The 21,052-nt window shown below is 38.5% G+C and overlaps 1 protein-coding gene across 2 annotated transcripts in view; it reads right to left on the reverse strand.

Annotated features, from left to right (window-relative positions):
- The window catches only part of ARAP2 (ArfGAP with RhoGAP domain, ankyrin repeat and PH domain 2), a 162,249-nt gene that overhangs the window by 94,011 nt on the left and 47,186 nt on the right, over positions 1–21,052 (reverse strand). For both annotated transcript variants that reach the window (XM_032495553.1, XM_032495548.1), the window contains exons 8-10: positions 18,654–18,774; positions 10,812–10,990; positions 1,070–1,185 (exon numbers count right to left, since the gene is read on the reverse strand). In XM_032495553.1, the coding sequence (XP_032351444.1) occupies positions 1,070–1,185; positions 10,812–10,990; positions 18,654–18,774 (416 nt within the window). The remainder of the gene's footprint in view (positions 1–1,069; positions 1,186–10,811; positions 10,991–18,653; positions 18,775–21,052) is intronic.

The following is a 21,052-nucleotide window of genomic DNA, read 5'->3' on the forward strand; positions in this document are numbered from 1 at the left end:
AAATGAGTACAACCTTGTGGGACCTAGCCTTTAAACCTGTGGGGTCTGCTACTCCCTCTGGGTGGTGGAATAACAGTGAATTTAAGACACCCAGTTGGTGCCCGGACAGTTGGTGAATTGCTGGTATGAAGAAAAACGGCACATATCTGGAGCAATATGAAGCATTATAAGTAAAAACAGCTTAGGCAATGTCTACATTTTCTACTGAGGCTTGAATCTCCATCTGTGTAAATAAAGCTTGTTTTCTTTCTTAAAATTTGAGCCAGTAAGCCTGTTTTAACAGATAAAATAAGTACCAGATTTGGTAGTATTTCTGAAATTGCTAAGTACTTCTTGGTCCTTCCAAAGCCCTCTGACAATTGCCTCTGACCAGCTGATGGCATGCTGATTATTTGTGGCAAATGAATTAATGTGGTTGAACTCAACAGACACTGATTATGGCTCCTGTGTACACTAAAGCTATGGAGTCATTGTAGATAATTAACATGTATGAAGAACATACCGTAAGTTTTGTGTTTCAGCATCATAATAAAGCAATGACTAGGATGCCCGTAATACAAAATATGTATCATTAAGTTCTGTGAGATCAGCTAAATTCAGCATCATTTTAAGCTGGAGTTCCTTTTAGGAAACCATGGAGCAATTGTAATTAGGTCATTGTGATCTTAAAGGAGACACTGTATTTGATTAGGCTAAAAGTGGGTAAAATAACAACACAGCTTAAAGACAATGTAATATCCCTTTTCATTTTATTCCTTCAAAATGAAGTATTTTTCCATATATTTGTAGATCAAAAAATTAACATACTCACCAAGCCCACTAAGAAAAAGAAATACTACAAAAAGAAACCTCAGATCTCATGAAATTAGTATCTTTACAGACTGCATGATTATTCAAGTCACTTTTACAAGGAGCTTTTACGTACTGGCTAATAAATTACAGGACATAAAAAAGAACATAATTTTATTAAGTGTCCTATAAGAAATAACATCACCACTGGCAATGTAGGAGTGGATCACCCGAGCTTTCCTGCAGTAGTACAAACACAAAACGTTTAAATATAACTTACCTAAAACTCCTGTAGGGAGTGATTATTTCAAAAGACTGTTTCACGGTTCGGTCCACTTGCTTTACATTTGCTACATTCATAGGAATTATGGTAATACCAAGTCCACTCTTAAAATCCTAGTTTGGAGAAAAAAGAATTATGAAGAAACAAAAATATGGATTTTGAAAGTACAATTACATTCTCTAAAATCTAATAAATCCTATTAAATTTTCTACTGTATTTATGGAATTCATTCATTAAAAAATGAATTGAGAGTGACTTTCTTATTTTAGGTAGTCATTTTCAACATATGATAACACGGTAGCATTTGAAGCCTGACAGTCAGGCTATTAATAAGGGATGAGTTTTTTTTCACATGAAACACAGGCTGACTAGGGCGAGATCGTGAACTCCACATGCCTTTTGTTTAAAAGTTAGGCACGTTTTCACCTTTAGCCACTCAGTAAAGGGAACTAATAGTGAACTAACCCTTACCATGTGCACAGCAGGTTTCTAGGTGGTGGAGCCAAATGACACTTCGAGGTTGGCATAGTTGCTATTTATATGAAAAGAAGGGGAAACCAAGGCTCAAAGGAGTACAGTAGCGTGGAAAGAACAGCTGGCCGTACAGGGGAGGAAGGGGCTGAGACGCAAGCCGGCAGACCGCTCGCTCTTTGTCTTAGTACGCGGTGTCACCTCTGCTGTCACGTGATTTTTCTCATTTGCTCTCAAACAAAAGCCTTACTTGTTTTACAATTTTATCTCATTGCCACCATTTTGTTACTTTCCTCTTCCTTCAATTAGATTCATAGGAAGCTCCTCTAATGCTATTTTCGTATGAAAATTGTTCAACAGCCACCGTGTTCAGCTTGTGTCACCAAAATTAGAGACTGTTCCGAAGGCTACAAAGCCTGCCTTCGGAAAGCACTAAAGTTTGCAATGTATTATCTAGTCATAACGGTTTTGGAATTTGATTTATCAATCTCACACCTTAAAGTATACCTATTTTGTAGCTCAAAAAATGAATTATGTAGGTGAACAAGTTCAGTGTGCTCTGAATTCCTAAATTATGATTGGGAAAAAGTAGCCATACTACAGATCATTGCACAAAATATCGGTCCACTTTTGGTAAGGACCCTTCAGGCAAAAACAATTCACAGGCCTTCTTCTCTTTGTCTCCCCTGTTGTAGAGGCTAAAAGTACAAGTTCTATTTTCCCATCTCCCTTGTAGCTAGGAGGGGCCATATGTCATAGTTTTGGTCAATAAAATATAAACAGTTCCCAGCCTAGGGGTCAGGAGGTTGGTGGGAGGCTATGGAGGGACAAATCTGGGGAGAAAGACTTCCACCCTTGGCCTTTCCATCTTCCTGGGAAATCACATCTAGAAACACAGAAGCCATTTTAGAACATAAGGATCCTTGAGACGAAAAGCCTGAGGACAAATTCTTGCACTCTAAGGATGCCAGAGTGAGAAAAAAAAAAAAGAAGAATCTTGTTCCATGGTGGTATCAACTCCCCATGAGTGATACCAAGAGATCTTGTTAAAACAAATAACTCCCTATCTATGTAAGTTAGCCTTCAGGTTTTTGTCATTTGATACTAGTGTATTTCTGACTGATAAAATAAGTGGAATAAAACAATGTTATAACAAATTTCCCCCACTTGTAAAGAGTTTCCGGGCACAAATTGCAGAAAAAGTTCACTTAATTTTTTTAAAAATGTGCAAGGTTTTTGTTGAGATGAGGAAATGATCCATATATAAAATAAATCAATTGAATACGATTTTTTTCTGATGAAAGGACAAATGGCTCATTTTGTTAGAAGGAACAAGCCAGAAACTGAGTCAGTGATAGAAAAGATACAGAGACATGCTAAGTGGTGTGAAATACTTAGAAGAATGTGATACACTTTCACTTTGTATCATAAGCCCCACTTAACAAAAAATAGTACTTAGGGTGCTCTATATTCCAATCCACCCCATTTTATTAAGTTTTAGCAGTGGTATAGTGTTAGACTTATAATTATTAAATTAAATTAAATAAATTCTCCATTATCCATACCAATGCTCCTGCTGGATAACGCAACTGTTGGAGAAACTCCGAAAGCATGTCATTGGAAACTCAAATTCTCCCTTAAAAATGAGGAAATAAAGCAGGGGTAGCAAGGTAAGATTTTTTAAAAACAGCTTTCTGATGGCCCAGCTTGATACAAGGGTACCTGGAGAATAAAACAGTTACCCTGCATCTCCTTCAAACAACCCTCCGGGGCGAAGCTTCTGACAAGAGCTGGGTATTGGATTACGCCCGGTTGTTGCTCTCTGATGGGGCCTGGCCTGCAGATGCTGTGTGTTACTCCGGGCGGAGACACATGCTCAGACCATCAGACTAGCAGGGGGGTGGACTGACAACCTTTATGGAAACTTATGACCCTCATCATGGCTCCGGCCCGAATAGATGGTGCTTCACTTCTACAAGAAGGTGTGCAAAATCTACTTAAAAGCTGCAACTTCCGTTAAAAATAAAATAAGTCAGGGTTGGCTCAAGGCCCCAGATTTCTCCCAAGCAAGGCAAGGATGATTTTTCAGCCTGGAAAGAGAAAACTTTAACCCATTCATCAGCTGCTTGCCATGGCCATGTGGTTTTGGGTAATTAGAGTAGCCACTGAACTCACCGGCATAAATGGACTGTAAAATGTACAGCAGAGTAACAAAATAAACGTCAGTGCTCTCGAGAGCTATCAAATATGAAACAACTGCATTTCTGATTGAAAATATTTGTGGTGACAGTACGCCATCTTTCCAGACAGCATTTAGAACAGATGTAGAATACAGCTTAGTCCTAGATGCCCATCAAAGTCACCTGTGTTAATCTCACCCTGCCACCCCGAGACTCCGATTCCATGAATCAGAGGGCAGAGCCTAGGAATTTTCAGTTAAAAACAACTGCAACCCTATGATTCTCATATGTAGCAAATACTGAGAAACACTGAATTAGATAGGAGAACCAGCTGCAGGCTCTAAACAGTATGAGTCTGCAGCGTTTAAATATCGGGATATAAACATTTCCCTCTGCCTTCTGCAGAGCAAAACAAGCACGTAATCAGATTATGCAAGACCCACGTGAAATTATTAGGACTGCTGGCTAAGACTGGCTGGTCAGAACACAGTGACACACCGGGCTGTCAAGAAACTATCTGTCCTAGGTGCCAACCCTTGTGCCAGCGTCCAGAGGCTTTAAAACCACCGTTCTTCCTCAAGCATATACACTGCGTAACTGATTTAATATCTGTGTAGTGCTCTGAAGCTTACAAACAGCCATGATCTCTCATTTGATTCTCAGAACAATTCTTTGAAGAAGGCAGAGCAGATACAGCCATTTTCAAAATGAGAAAATTTGTCCTGGAGAAAACCATGTTTAGTAAGTACGAAGCAAGTGCCCCAAATTATGCTAGGTCCTGGGTCTGCACAGAAGCAGGGCACTCACCTTGGGGAAGCGTACAGTCTAAGTAGGGAATGAGACAGGACTGTAATAAGTGCAACAGAAGGAAAATGCATGGTGTAGGGTAAGCACCGAAACAACCCGGAGACTTGTGTTCATGTGCCACTTTGCGAAGAACGCAAGGGACACTTGACCGGACAGACAACAAAACCCAGACCAGCCTGATCAGGACTACCTCTCTCTCTGGCTTCAGTTCACCTGTCTGCAGAATGAGGGTAACAGTAGTACGGACTGCATCAGTGTGTGTGAATTAAGTTAATACCTAAAATACACTTAGAGGAATGCCTGGGGCAGTAAGCACTGCATCGGCCCCGCAGCTTTTGTTATTACTATTATTTTGTACCTCTTGAACTTGAAGCCAACCGAACGTTATTACCTACTAAAAGGTTAATTACAAGAAAATGCGTGCTTAAAAAATAACCTGCAGGCACATAGACATTTTTAACAACGGAATGGAATGTGAATGTTAGACTTTCAAGAAAATTTAAAATAACCACCTATTAACCACAGTCTGATTGTGAGCATTATTCTCATTTTGAAAAATAGGCACAAGTCAGGGACATGCCCAACTTCAACATTTAAAATGCTATAAACTGGACTGAAAAAACAATGAGCATAGAAATTCAGTGGGTAGAAATATATTATAGAAAGCATAAAGCTAAAAACAGATTCTGGAGTAAACTATATTTTACAGTTGGTCTGCTGTCACACAGGGTGGGCTCTCAAAGAGCATCAATGGCCACGCGTGGCAGAACAGACTTGATCCTGCAAAGGTGGTAATGAAGACGTGGGCACTGGGAGTCAGAACTAGGCGGGAATCTTGGCTGACCCGTTTACTGGCTGTATGACTACTGACAAGTTCCTTAATTCATCTGGACCTCACTGATGAAACGGCAGAAATATAACACTGCTATAAAAACTAAACAAACAAATACAAGTTGAGGGAGGGTCTAATACATTCAGACAATCCTCTCATTTGAGGGTTCCAAATACAGAATTTGTCTTCAATGAGGATATTTTCATTTTATTTACAGTGACTGAAAGTAGTCACACCAATGATTCCATACTCAACATTCAGATTGGAATTAATGGCAAATATTTACCAAGACACTGAAATGGGTTATTTGTACGAATTTGGAGCAACAGAGCCTGGCAAAAGCCACAGTTTAGAACTAGAAAGTGAAGGAACAAAATCAAAGTTTGATTCCTAAGAAGAAAAATTAAAGAAGGGTTTGTTAACCACAAATTTGCTGCAATCTCAAACCTATTTTTGGAAATACCAGATGCCAGGTTTCCATTCCAGGATTTTAAGAACTTGGTGCTTAGACATTTGTGGAAAACAGATGTGGCATTGTATGACATTGGCACCAGATTTCCGGGGCAACACCAGATGCAGAGTTTGGCCAGATACAGAACCCAGAGAATCTGAGGCCACCACCTACATCCTGCTGCTTCTTTCTGCACCACACAACCCAGAGCTCTATGAGGTCTATTTACATTCTATTAGAGTCTCATTCCCATGCCAGACACCAGGGAACATTATGCTGGGGGAATGAGTCTCTTGTTGTACGCTGATTTGAGAAATGTTTAATCAAGTGAATGCAGTTAAAACCTCAATGCCTCAATTATCATTAAATGGATACACAAACCTACCAAGCAAGACATCTGGTTGTAATGAATTCCCTAATATTAACATGATATTCAAAAACTCATCAGGAAAAGATGTGAGACGGGCTGTCAGGACAATATAACAAATGGAAACCAAAGTCAATTATCTTAAATTTGCCTCGTATCTCTTTGCAGAAAGTCCATTCCAGTAGCAATACTGTATATATAAAACACTGCATATACTTTGGTGTGTGTTCATATTTTATAACCTCCAATAAAATTTTTAAAATACTAGCTTATACCATAGCCACATCATTTTGAGAAAAATAAATGTATAAAATCATTATTTTTCTAGAATACAGAAAGTCTATAAGCTTTGAACTGATTTAAAAAGTTATTTCTATAAACAAAATTTCTATGTGACAAAAATTAACAGAAAAATGAAAAATAAGTGACAGCTTAGAAAACCAGCTGTAGAAAATATGACATGAAGATTAACATCTATATTACGTGAAAAGCTTAAAGAAATTGTCAGAAATGACAATAAAATCCCAGTAAATAAATACGAAAAAAATGAAGATAGACTCCATAAAGAGAAAGCAGTATTAAAAGAATTTTTATTCATATATAAACTCTCTACTCATGAAAACAGCTATAAATGACCATTAATTCAACAATTTCATTCTAGAAATGTTTACTGAGTGTCAGCTACTTTCCTCGAACTCCGAATGGCAGAGCAGTGAATAAAGTAAATCACCACAGCCTTAATTTGGGAATATAAAAATTATAATGCTTTTAAGGTTAAAATGAAACTGATGTCTATTCATGTACCTAACAGAACTTTCAATGTAAACAATTCTTTAGAAATGGGTTACAAGAACTCTTGTCCAAAAAGATCATCAAAATGAAAGCGAAGGCTACAAACAGAAGGCTATCAGAAATCTCTCTCATTTATTTATCACTGTGTGTTACCCCCAATGGAAGGTAAGATCTTAAAGAACAGTAACCCTTTGCGTTACCACTGTGCCCCAAATGCCTAGAGCAGTGCTCACGAATGAAGAGATGCCCAACAAACACTTATAACATGGATAAATAAAAGTGAATCTTTGAACTGAGCAACTAACAAAACGAAAAGTCCATGTTAATTGCATAGAGCGTGGAGTTGGCAGTGAACTCTGGAGGGAATGTGCAGACTGGCGTTCTCCTGGCTAACATCATGCCACTTCCCTTAAGAAATAAAGAAGTTATTGGCTTTGTTATGACAGTCTATTCTAATACCTATTTTAATTTAAAGAAATGTATAGGCTCTTGACTCAGAAGAGGTAGATCCAGAAAACGTGAAAGAATCACTGAAAATATATCTGTACGCATGTTTGACATGGAATCTTAAGGATACCTATTGGAAGCAGAGGAAAAGCTCTAGGAAAGATTAATAATAATCCACAAAATTAGAGTAAATTTCCAGACATAGGCACAGAGTTAAAGGAACTTATGGGAAATAACGATGGTTTCAAATTGTTTTTCAAACACTTTCTTTTATGCTGACTTTGCAGACAGAGTTTTAATTTCTCCAATAGATCATACTCTGGTAATAAAAGTCTGTATTAAGAAAAAAGAATTAAACAGTTTTCATATAATTTATAAGCTGAAAAATTAAAGTTTTATACAAAAATTGAGCTTATAGCCAAAAAATAAAAATAAAAACAAATCAGTAGCTATAGTTTAGAACCAACACTATCCACTGTCTACTCTCTCTGGAGTGACTTCCAAAATAAATTAGTATTTAACTATATATAAATAGAAGCAAAAAAAAAAAAGAAAATAGTTTATATGTCGAGGGGGATTGTAGGTCAATTTTATTTTTCATTCTATGTATACTGTAAGTTATATAGGCAATAACATTGCTGTTTTAAATATTTTTTAATTAAAGTTTGATGCATGGACTTAAATTAGGTCCAATACAAATTAAGATATAGAGATTCAAATCTAACACTTCTGTCAGTTAAAAAAAACATAAGATTACTCCATGTATTGTGTATATAAAATTTTTAGAAGTTACATCTAACTATTTTACTATCTTTGAGTGCTTTTCCTAAAACACTAGCTTAAAGCCCTCTGCATTCAGGAGAAGGGACTCACTGTGCTTGTTACCCAAGTTCTCCACACAATCTGGTCAGGCACGTGAGAATGAGCAACCTTGCTCTGGAAAGAAAGACGTACACCAGGATGTAAAAACAGATGAAACTGGAATGGTATGTCAGGGCCTACGTATAAAGGGTCTTCCTTAATTTACCCACCCAGTCTTAGGCCAACTAGTTCCTTAAGGTTTGACTCAAGACCAAGTCCCTTAAGACCTGGCTCCATATACTATGATTCAATTTTTTTTTTTTAAAGACCGCATATACAAACAATAGAATGCACTTTTTAAGAATATATACAGGAGTGCTAATGCATTAAAAAAAACTTGAAATATATATTTATCAAAAATAGGCTGACCTCTCAAAAGGGGTCCAGCATGAATGCTTTAATTTTTAAGGAGGTGATACTCATTCCTTGTATATGGAAGTGTTTCAAATTCCCAGACTTCATTAGATGCCCTGTTTTGCCCTTCTCAGTAACTTCTGCACAAGTCTAATAAAGCACTGAGCTCACCAGGCAGCATAAATGCTGGTGCTGCCTGACTTTTCCTCCTGGAAGGTAAAACTTGCATCCTCCTCTGCAAGCACATCATTTTTAGAAGGTCTGACATGGGATACAGTGTTTACTGAAGGCACACTCCAGCCTCCTAGGAAACTAAGTTATTCAAGGGAAGATTTCTTAGGCTATTTCTAAAAGGTCACAAGTCAGAAATTTTCTTTTCAACATAGACTTTAAAAAGACAGTTTGCTGTAGCAGCTAAGAAGCTAGGCTTAAGCTTATAAAGTTCTGGTTTTAAAGTAAACTCTGCATGATGAACTATAATCCTTAAACAAGTTACTTAATCCTCATTCTCCCCGTCTATGAAACATGGATGAGAATATCTTCCTCTTACATTTGTGGGAAAGATTAAAAGGGAATGTTTATAAATTCATCAGCACAGTACCTGGTACTCAACAAACGGTAGTCATTACTATGCTTTTTATGCTCAATTATTAATATTAAAGCAAGAATTTCATGTAACTTTTTGCTAGCCAGAACGTATAAATAAAACTTTAAAAATTTCTACTTCACTTTTAGGGAATAACATAAACTCAGACAATCCAGCTAATGTAAGCAATGAACCTAATAATTTGAAGTTCATCAGGTCTGCCTAAGTAAAAAATGAATACCTCAATTAATCTGGCAGAGTAACTTCCATTCTGATACATGCAAATTATGCATTTTTAACCTTATTCCAATTAAAAGAAAGTTTTAATCACCTTGCTTCAGAGACTGAAAATGTTCATATTCAGCTCAGACACATGATTAAGCTGTAAATCACTACTCTTCCTGAGGAAGATGCTAACTATCCAAGTTATTAATATGCCAACAGTGCTCAATGACGTCTCCCATAGTTAATTGGCCAAGAAATCTTATCCCCAAAATGTAATGAGTAAGTTCACACTGAAGTTCACTGGATGCCTTGGATAAAGATCTACAGTTAATTTTTTGGAAACTCCTGTTTGTTTCGAGTTGCTATCTCTATTTTTTGTTATGAAAACAGCCGGCATTTCCATTTCACCTTATCGTAATCCATTATAATTTAAAAACAAATGAGTTCATCTTAGATCAGATGTCCAAAACACACTGCTTAATTCCACAAATAATGACTAAGCATCTAATGTATTCTAGGCTGACAGATTAAGCAAGAATTCATTCCTAAAAGGGGATAAGAAAATAATTTTCTTATACATATTAAAAGCCAGATACGGTAGAGAAAAAGAAGCCTACAGAATCACATGAAGTTACAGGATTTGTTAAAAACTTTAACGTCAGTCTCCTCAAACCATTTAAATTCTCTACTGAATCCTCTGATGTCAACCGAATTCAACGTCCCAACAAGTCCTTCTTATTTATATATGTGATATGTGCATGTATGCATGTGCATATGTGCGTATGTGTGTACACCAATCATTTGCCTCTAGTAAATGATCTCCTTTGCAGTCAACATACCTGCTCAAAAACAAAAACAAAAAACAAAACACCCAAAAAACCAAAATCAAATAAAAAAAACAGGACCCCCCACCTCGCCCCAAACCCAGTAAACTCAAGAAATGGGACTTGTGCCTACTCTAGTTTCATCACAAAAGCAAAAGAAATGCAACAGGTGCAGAACTAGACCTATTTCATCAACAGCTTAACAGTTAATTGGTTCTTAATTATGCTCTCGTGTAGTTTTGCAACGTTCCTTCATCTAAAGGATACTTTTCAAAACTTAATTTCCATTGATTCTATTTCCTTAGTTCCTTAAAGAAGGTGATGTCCAGTCTCCAATTTGATGTAGATTACCTACCTGCTGCAGGTGGAACGGAGCCAATGCAACAAAGCAACTCTGTCGCATTTGGAGTATACAAGGCAAAAGCCAGACTCCATGAGTGAAAACATTAACAAGCCTAACAAACAAAGCACAGCTGCTCATGTAGTTTGTAAGGTTTGTAATACAAGGAACCACAATCTGCAATTAGTCCAGCATAGATCACCTGTTCGTTTTTGCAAAGCCACACGCTGTTTCCACTTAATACAGTAAAAATTTTAGCTTTATAGCCTCTCAGTTCAAGATATCCACATTTCTCAGGCGCAGCAACTGCTGGAGACTGGGAGGAAAGGGACTGTAATTTCAGGGCATTTAACAGTAGGCTGATCCAGTCATTTCTCTCCTCTGAAAATAAAGACAAGAGAAGGCACAGAGATCCATAGTTAGTAAGTTATAAAGACACAGCCATGTGGAAAGAGATCAACTTTCTTTGCAACAGATAATTTATAGATTCTTTCCCAGAACCACAACCTAAATGCTACTGTCAGCAGGGCTAATGGCCTAGTTCTGTTAGGGAAAAGAACTCACTCTTACTAGTCCTCCCTCAGTATCCACAGGAGACTGGTTCCAGGGCTGTCGTGGATGCCAGAATCTCCAGATGCTCAAGTCCCTTACAGTCAGCCCTCTGCACCCCCAGATTCACCAACCATGGGTTCTACCCACCATGGGTTAAAAATACCCTTGTGTGCAGAACCAGAAGGTATGTACTGGTTACAGGACTCCGTTGTCCTGCAACCAGTACCACTGGCTTCACCTGAGAGCTGAGCAGAAACATACAATCCCAGGCCCCGCTCCAGACCTAACGAATCAGAATCTTCTCCAGATGATGCGTATCCATGTTAACATCTAAGCAGCATTCTTTTACATTATTCATGACACTGGATTGTCTCTCTTAATATATGAGAGTAATATGGCTACGGAACAGCTAACAGATCGTACCCAGCAATGCAGTTACTAAAATACCCAGAAAAGCTTACTTTCTACAGGTACTTGGAACCTACTCAAGGAGGTGCTTGCCGTGCGAGTCACTCACCCGTCACTGACAGCAGCATCTCATCTATTAAATTAAAACTCAGTTCTCTCACTCCTTCCACAAAAACTAAGTGACCTTCAACTATATACAACACACCGTGTTACGGGCCTTGGAATTCGATCTAGTCCCCAGAGAGCAATCAAAGCTGTAAGTCAAGTTAGATGTGAACACATAAGGGAACACAGAATACTATAAATGTCATATAAATGGTGTCCAATAATATATGAGTCAATTCAGTGGAGGTAAGTGGTTTGCTGAAGGTCATATAGCAAGTTAGTATTAAAATTAGGGGAAACAAATGTTTTAACTCTCGGCACTTTGAGGGAAAAAAAGGACGTCTGTGCTAGGTCTTGACAATGAGGAGCAATTTCAAAGACAAAACTGGAGTCTGGGGGAAGGAGGTATAAAACAGTGTCTAAGCAGGGGAAACACAAGAACAAAAGCAGAGACAGCCAACGTCTGCTCAGGGACGAATTTATAGATGAATATATTTATAATTTTGAACTCATAGAGAAATAGTGGGAAAATACAGCTATAGAACCTACAGGGCCCTAGTAAGGAGTCTGGTCGTTATTATGGAGGCCGAGGAGAAGCATCTGACAATTCTGAGCAAGAAAAGGGCATGATTAGGATGATGACAGACCAAACCGGAAGCTTAGGGGTCAGCACAAAGGCAACAGAGACTTAAAGTACAATGAAAATGGAAAGAAAAGAACCTCCGAGGGGTTAAGACATTCAGCAGAGTAAAATAGCTGAGGTTTTAAATATGTTTGACCGCTGTTCTCAAAAAAAAAAAAAAAAATTACTCAGAAGAAAAGGTAGCTTGGAATCATGAACTGACCACAGAAGGTAGGAGGGTCTCTATTTTAGTTACAGAACCACCTTGGGTTTTCGGTGCCCTGGTGCGAGCATCTAGGCAGACTGGTAGCAGTATGTGAATGAAGGTCGTCTACACAAGACTCTTGATAGTGGATAAACGTTTAACGTAAAAGGAGAAGACGCGGTGCCTGCTGGAGGTATAACCAATTCTAGGAGGCTTGAAGATGGGCCAGAAAAAAGAAAAATGGAGACACAGTTATCAAGGTAAAAACCAATAAAACAGACTGAATTCCAGGGAGGAGAATTTTTTGAGAAGGAGAGAGTAAGCAGGCCTCAAGCTTGGGAAACTGGCCAGTATCTCAGATCCTTCTAAGACAGGTCTGCTCAGAGGTCATGTCATTGTGGACGGACATAAGTCTCCAGACTAGACTTGCTTACATTCAAAGATGGATCCAGAGTTATGTTATAGTACAAGTCTTAATTTTTAAATTATCTTCACTCTTGTTCACCTTCAAAACTACTAAAATCAGTTAGTTGTGTCTTTAACGACCACAAGTATTCACTAAAAACTCATTCAACAACATTTGATGGCAGGTATTACGTGATCCCCAAATAACAGTGCTTGTTCCTCTATATCAGAACGAAATATTTCTCCAACTTCCCCAGCATCATTATGAGCTAAAAGGTGAAATATTCAGGTAAATAAGCCAATGTCGATGCACAGCAGCAACCCTACATTTCGCATCTGCATAGACAGACTGCGCTGTGGTAACTCATTACTTTCAGTAACAGCAACAGACCTTCCACTTCACTTGATGATTGCTTGTGATCATTAAATACACACACGATATTCCTGCCAAGGAAATGGTACACGATGTTTTTTGTTTGTTTGCTTATGTTAATCCACATAAATCACTGACTTTGAAAAGTAGGTCATAATTTAATGAACTGGGCCAAAGTGATTGTGGTTTCCAGACTACTATTAGCGTAGGTATCCCAGTTTCCCAGGAAATAATTTGAAACTGGCAATTGCATTAACTGTTGGACTCAGGTGTATAATGGCTGCATCTCAACAAATGGTTCCCTTATCGCCTAAAAGAATTGTCTAGCTCCTGAGGGCCTCATTTACTAATAGGAAGTAAACAGTCATGCAGAAGAACAGGACTGTACAGTAACACTCAGTTTATATTTAATTACCCAAGCCAGAGGAGATAAACAGTGATACAGACAATTCAAACACAATAAAAGAGATTACAAGTGTCATTGGTATTTGGCTGTGCCAAGTGCGCACATTGGCCACAGGGAACATACTTTGGTAAGTCACAATATTCCAAAGCAAATAGTGACTTTCCCCTGGGCAAAGGCAAAGCCAGATACTAGGCTGGCTTCTGCCTGCTCTTCATGCCAAGGTACTTTTATTCCTTCCAATAACAAATATTTATTGAGCACCTGTCTTGATCTAAGCACTGTTCCTTCGGAGAATGTGCTCTGACCTAGATATGCCTTTGCTCAGAGTAGAGCTTTCCAGGTTGGAAAAAGAAAAAAGGGAAGAGGGGAAACAAAATCGCCACTTTCTTGTGATTATGCTAGAATGTAAATAAAAGACAGCAGCCTTACCCTCAGCCTCAGCTTAGCTCTTGAGGTTTTCAGGAATGCCAACTTACAGTGCGCAAATCAAAACAGCTGTTAAAAAATCATTGACAGGAAAGACTCACTATGCTCTGGACCACAGGATTTAACAGGAGGCATTTTCATTAGCAACAGAGGATTGACTATATGAGGGATTACTACACGAGGGCCGTGTAAAACATTAGTAAACGATTCTAACAAAGTTTGGATAGACTCTTACTTTTGATGTAATATAATCGAACTAAAGATCTCTCAGTGTAGTGTAACCCACGATCAATATTACAGAAGGCATTACTACACACCAGGGTTGTTCTTGAAATTGATAATGACTCATTGATACAAATGTCTACTGAGGGCCCACTAGGTTCTAAGCCCTGTCCTGAATACCAGGAATGAAGCAGTGAACAAGACAGATCATGGCCTTCCTCTCTGGAAGTTCACACTCTTGTGAAAGGAGGAAGGCAATAAAATGTAGTTCTATGTTACATGGTGACAAATGCAAGGGAATAAATTAAAGCACAAGATGAGGGGCACAGGAAGCGCTATTCTATGTAGCGTAATACAAGTAGCCTCAGAAAGAAGGCAATGGTTAAGCAACAGCTTAGAAGAGGAAGTGATGTAGCAAGTCAGAAGGGTGGCTGAAGGAAGAGCGCTCCAGGACGCAGAAAGCAGCAGGCGTTGAGGCCAAGGCAGCAGCAGGTTTGGCACGTTCACGGGACCAGAGCCTGCGGTGCAGCGAGGAGGGAGAGCACAGAAGGAAACAGGACAGAGAGACCAGGGCCAGATGATGCAGGGGCTTCTGGAGATCACAAGTACTTTACTCAGCGAGATGGAAAGACTACAGGACATCGGAAACGGACAGACGGGATCTGACTTCCTTGCTGAACGAGTGCTCTGATAACTCTACTCAAAATATGACCACAGTCGATCCAGGGAGGTTATGGCAATCATCCAGGTAGACGAAGCGGTGGCCTGTGCCAGAGGGAAAGTGGTGGAGACACTGAGAATTGGTCAGAATCTAGACAAATTTCCAAAGTTACACTGGTAAGATCTGTTGTTGTGCTAGATGCGAGCGAGAGAAGATTTAACGATGGCTGCACAGTTTGCAGCCTATTTTATCATAGGAGTCACTCAAAGTACACAGCAGAGAACTTTTAACTCTCATTGCTCTCCCTCCAGACATCAAATGTCCCATGCTCTGCTTTTAGAAACAAGGAAGATTTCTAAACAGGTAAGTCTATTCACCCAAAACAACTAAGGGAAATTTATATGTTTCTTATCCCAAATCCCTAAGTGTTTTTCACACACACACACACACACACACAAAAGCTTTGCAGTTTCTGAGCTGCCACTGGAGGGCTGTACAATGTTGCACAGAAACAGATTTGAAAGGGTGACACACCTGCCTGTCTCCCGGGGGCTGCAGCCAGCTGATGGACATGAACACAGGGCCTGCAGCCGAGGGCTGGGACTGAAAATGGTCCTGGAAAGGGAATGACCACTTAGACTTCTTAAGCCTTCTTCTAACTATGAGAACTGCCCACTCAAAATATCACCTGTTTTTTGTACATATCTGCCTGTGTGACCACAGGTGCTAAGGGAACATGGGTCATTAGCTCTTATGACCCTCTGAGCAATTCCAGCGGGTCTGCTTGAGGACAAAAGGAATCAGACTAAGTTTTCTTTTGGAGGAGGAGAATTTGAAAGATGTTATCATTTCCATATAATTAACTTTCAACTAAGAAAATAACAGTATTTCACTGGGAAACCCAGAGGAATTGAAGCCTTAGAGAATTTGTGGGGAAAAGATGCCAGATTGCCATCCTCTCTAAGCAATGCCAGCGGGCGAAGCGGCAGTTTAGAAAGAGTGATGCTGGTTTCTGGGAGACCAAGGACAGCTGCGTATATAGGTCATTCAAAACCTTTCACCAAAAGTGAAGAATTCATCTCTGTTGAGATGTCAATCTATTGTCCTTTCTGTTCTAAACTTTGATTTTGCTTCTTAATTAAACTGAAGCAAAGTTTAATTTGGCTTAAGTTCATTAAATCAAAATTTTTATAAGCAAATGTGGTTGATTTCTCAGTTCCCACCAAATAAAAAATAATCAACCATTTGTATATATGGAAGGAGGAAAAAAATACACTGAAAACATATTTAGTATCCTGTTAAAGACTCCATACTAAATACATAGACACATATGCTACTTACTTTCATATACATATACACACGCACACACACACACACACACACACCTCTACACTCATCTTTAAAGATGTGAGTTGTTACTATGTAAAAATGACTTTCAATGAAAATAGCATATTCAGTAATTCCATGTGGATAAACTTCAGTTTTCACTGAAGCAGTATTTCTAAGGTTTCAAAAATTAAAGACGTAAGACTTTATTTAACAAACAATAATTCAAACCAAGGTTCATGAAATTCTTATACTCAGTTTACATCATAAAGATGAACTACACACCACAAAAGGACTTACTGGTCAATTGTAAACATTGTAACTTTTAAACATGTGTGGGTTGATACATTTTATTTAAATAAAACGTGTCTGTTTAATTTTTCACTGTTACAAGTAAATATGGCTAAACAGATTTTCACACAAGTTGGAAGCTTTATTTAGTACGTCTATATTAAAATGAAGACTATGTGGCATATGTGAAATTCAGTAGGAGGAGCCAAGAGGAAGAGCTAACACCTCAAAGAAACAAGCAATCACCTCAATCACCTCGGGGCAGTGGAGGCCAAAGCATTAGGAAGACCATCCCGATAGCCAGGGTTTTAGGCAATGCCATGTGTTTTAAGAAGTACAGGAAGAGAGAATTTGTGATTTCAGATACACTATGGGTAACTTTCTGAATTTCAGGCAATCATTCACAATACATATTTCTATATAAAATACTCTAAGACAGGGGTTGGCAAACTTTTTCTGCAAAGGGCTAGACAGTAAATATCCTAGGCTTCCCGGCCATACAGTCTGCGCTGCCAGGACTCAAGGCTGCCCTGATGCACACAAACAGCCCTGAGGCAAAATGTAAATGAATGAGAGAGGCTGGGGTGAACAAGACCGCATTTACAAAAACAAGCAGTGGGCCAGGTTTAGGTTACAGGCCACACTTTGCCAACCCCAACTCTAGGCTATAGCTCTCGACATTTTTTTTTAACAGCAAGTGAAGTAAGAAACACGTTTTACGTTACACCAGGGTGGTATATACATAGGTATGTTTCACACTATGTTACTTACACTTACTGTAAGCAATGCACTTTGATATTTCTTACTCTACTTCATGTTTGTTTTTTGCTTTGGGGGATTTTGTGGGGGACCATCAGAAACCACTAAATTGATCTGACTAATGGCTAGTGAGTGACTCCTAGTCTGGAAAAAAGCTGCTCCAGTGGGTACAGCAGCTGGAATGTATCCATTTACTGATTATCCCAAGCAATAATGGAAGCTTGTCAGTGATACGTAAGATTTATTAGATGCTTTCTATGTGGCATGATGCATTGGTATAAGTTCTAGGAACCGAGCAGTTTAAAAAAAACAAATATTGCCCCATAACAGCTAATACGATCATCATTTATAAAAGGTAAATACTTACATGTGTAAAACAGAGTAACTGTAATACCTACATGCCTCATAAGACTATTGTGAAAATGAACCATTTAGCGGATATCAAGTATTCAGTAGTTTTTTTCATATCACCGTTATTTAAATAATTAACTACCAAGAAGTACTTTTAAAAATCAAGTTTCGTTATAATCGATACTAAAATAAAAGTAGGCTTTAAAATAGGGTAAAACTCTAGTTCTTTACTAAATGAAGATGGCCTTACCTACATTACTTAGAAGTAGTGAGGTTTATCGTTCTGATATGTTGATAGTCGATCACAGTTATAACTTTTAACTCCTCTGCCTCCCTTCCCTGCCCACCCCCAAAATATCAGAGAAAATTTAAAGGTTTAGGCTCCATCCATAAACCACATGCCATCTTTAGATCAATATTCACCATCTAGTGACCCACAGCAGATGACACAGGTGAAAAATTTCAAGAAACATAAATGATGCTCCAAAGTCAATACTAGAATGATTATTATGCCTGTGTTTTCAGTTAAAACCTGTCATACATAAGCTTTGATAAAACCAATCTTTTCATTGTTAGAAAAATCATTTCTCCACGTTAAACTTTTTGCACCATCAAAATAACAGCTAAAGGTGAGCTCCATAAGAGCAGAGATGTTTGTCTACTTTTTTTCACTGCTACATGCTCCCAATTTAGAGGCATCCTTGGCATGTAGTAGATTCTCACTAAATACTTGTTGCATGAGAGAATACTGAACAATGACTTGTCAAGTGGATTGTTTTAATATTAGGGCATTCAAAAAATTATCATAAAATGTTTAAAAAATAACATATTTAAAGACTGCCTGACATTTCTAGCTTAACTGGTTTATTAAATCTTCCGACGTGTCAAAAATTAGTGTCTGTATTTTCATAGGGATAAAGAAATAATCTTACCTTCTTTTTCTACTCTAAAAACAAAAGTTCTTTGTGTTGTAACAACTTCAAATTTGTTGTCGCCTTGAACTCGTACTGTAGATATAGCAGAAAGGGGAATTATTCCTTTTGAATACTTCTCCTGCATTGGTTAGAGAAAAAGATAACAGAAGACATTAAAATAAAATCCCCTTTATCAAAAACAGAATGGCACAGTATTTACAAGTGCTTTCTCTTTCCTCATTTCAGTCTAAATTTTATAAATCACATGCCAATAGCATATATCCTCAAATACACTTAATATGCCAGAAAGGAAAATATTAAGTGCCCCTTTTAAGTGGGATATCATTTCAATTTTCTCTTCATCTGGCATTAAGAGGTAATGAATCACATAAGAAAAATTATACTAGACTAGCAATCCATGGTTCCAAAAAACAGCAGTGTGTTCTTTTAAACAATCTGGTCCAAGTGATTTTACGGTGTTTGCAGGCATCTGCTGGCCATAACAGGTACTGTAACTAATCCATTTCAAAAGCACAGCTATACACTGTGAACAAGAATATTATCTCAGAAACCAGACTGCTGGATTATATCAATTAACCACATTACCCAACGCTCTGATGATAAAGATCTTAATCTCACTGCATTACTTTATGTTTTATACTCCAATGGTGAAAGAGTGAAAAAATGTGGATTCAGCTGTTTGCAATTGGCATATACATGTTAACAATTTTGCTCAAGAAAGTCATTCTGAAGACTCTTGATAACTTTCTCAGTCTTCATTTTCCTGGACCCTCCTAAACCATTTGGCACAACAATCACCCAACAATTTCAACTATTTACCAAGAGTGTAATATTTACTGGGCCCTGTGCTGAAAGGAAAATTCAGAGTATTTATACATTCAAGTTGCCTCAAAATGAAAAACCAATGAATCTAGGGAGAGAAAAGTTTAAAACTGAGGACAAACCATGGGAAATAAGAGTACAAAGATGAGGATTGTCAATTCTGCTTACAAGAGGTCAGAGGTTATTTTCACAGAAATCATGACATTTGAGCCTGACCTGAAGAAACCTTAAGTTTAACCAAATAGATAAGTGAAGGAGTGGAGGGGCTCCTGGCTGGCAAGATTGAATAATAAAAGTATAAAGTAAAGAAAGAAGAGGATTTGTAGTGTAGAGTCAAAAGAGCTAAGTCTGAAAACACACATCAAAGCCACATTATGGAAGGCCTTGAGTGTCAAAAAACGTTTGGATACAACTTCATGGGGTTTCTTCCAAGATTCCCTTCCATAGCATCATCCATGGAGCCATCACTTTTAAGCAGGTCCCAAGAATTTGAAACAACTGGTTAGGAGAAGAACGTACTAAATCATCCCATGCAGAGCACAAATGCCAAGTCCATATTCCTCCCGGCAGCAAACTCCAGCCCTACATAGCAAACAGGTACAAGTCAGTCACTCTGAGCAACATGGCGGTCTCCTGGGAGCTTTCTCCTCTGCTAGTTGAAGAGATACACTGTACCATCATGGTACTCCCTCTTAGTTATTTGACAGTTTCTTCTCCTCCACTGCTCTGCTCCAATCTCTCATCCCTGACTTTATGAGTCCATCAAAATCCTATTCACTCTTTAATGCCACCTTAAATAACAACCCAGTGAAGGCTTTCTTTTGTCCTCTCAAGCAGCCAAAATCATGCGAGAATCTTCGGGGAGAAGAGGGGGCAACTTCATAGACAAAGAAGACAGACGTCAAAGAATAAGTACTTACAAAATAACTTTTTCTTCTCCTTATTTTCCATTTTTTTGGCTTTATCTTCTCTAAGAAAATCTCTTCTTACTATTACAACTACCAACTTTGTGTGCAGAGTCCTAAAATCTGTCCCTTTCGTCCTTCTCTGTCCATTTCTATAAACTCCACTTCCATATTTTGAATCATCAAGAGTGCATATAACTGTCCCATAAGCACCTCAAACTTTAAAACTGAATTATCTCCTGAAAACACACCTTCCCTCTCTATCCGCCCTTTAAACTCACTCTTCCAGTCAATCAGCCTCAAGCAGGAGAGACGTCTACTGGTGCTGATCTTTCTCACCCACACAACGTGGGACTCTCCTCCCGTCCACAACGTCAACTTGCTTCCCGCTACTTCCTGGCTCTTTAGGCACATCTTCTTGAGGTTCCCTGAACATATCATGGTTCTTCTCAATCCAGTGACTCTGCATTCTCTGTCTGTTCTGCAAGGACCAGTTTTTTGTACCCATCTTCACATACTTACTGGCTCTCCGTCTTTCATATTTCAGCATATATTGCTCCTGAAAAAAGCCCTTCTGACTAGTCTCTTCTCTCGGGCTCCTCATCCTCACCTGGGCAGATAACCCTCATTTGAGCTAACAGTAACCTGTACTTTTCCTCTATCGAAATT

This window comes from Camelus ferus, chromosome 2, assembly GCF_009834535.1.
Source record: "Camelus ferus isolate YT-003-E chromosome 2, BCGSAC_Cfer_1.0, whole genome shotgun sequence".
Lineage (NCBI taxonomy): Eukaryota > Metazoa > Chordata > Mammalia > Artiodactyla > Camelidae > Camelus > Camelus ferus.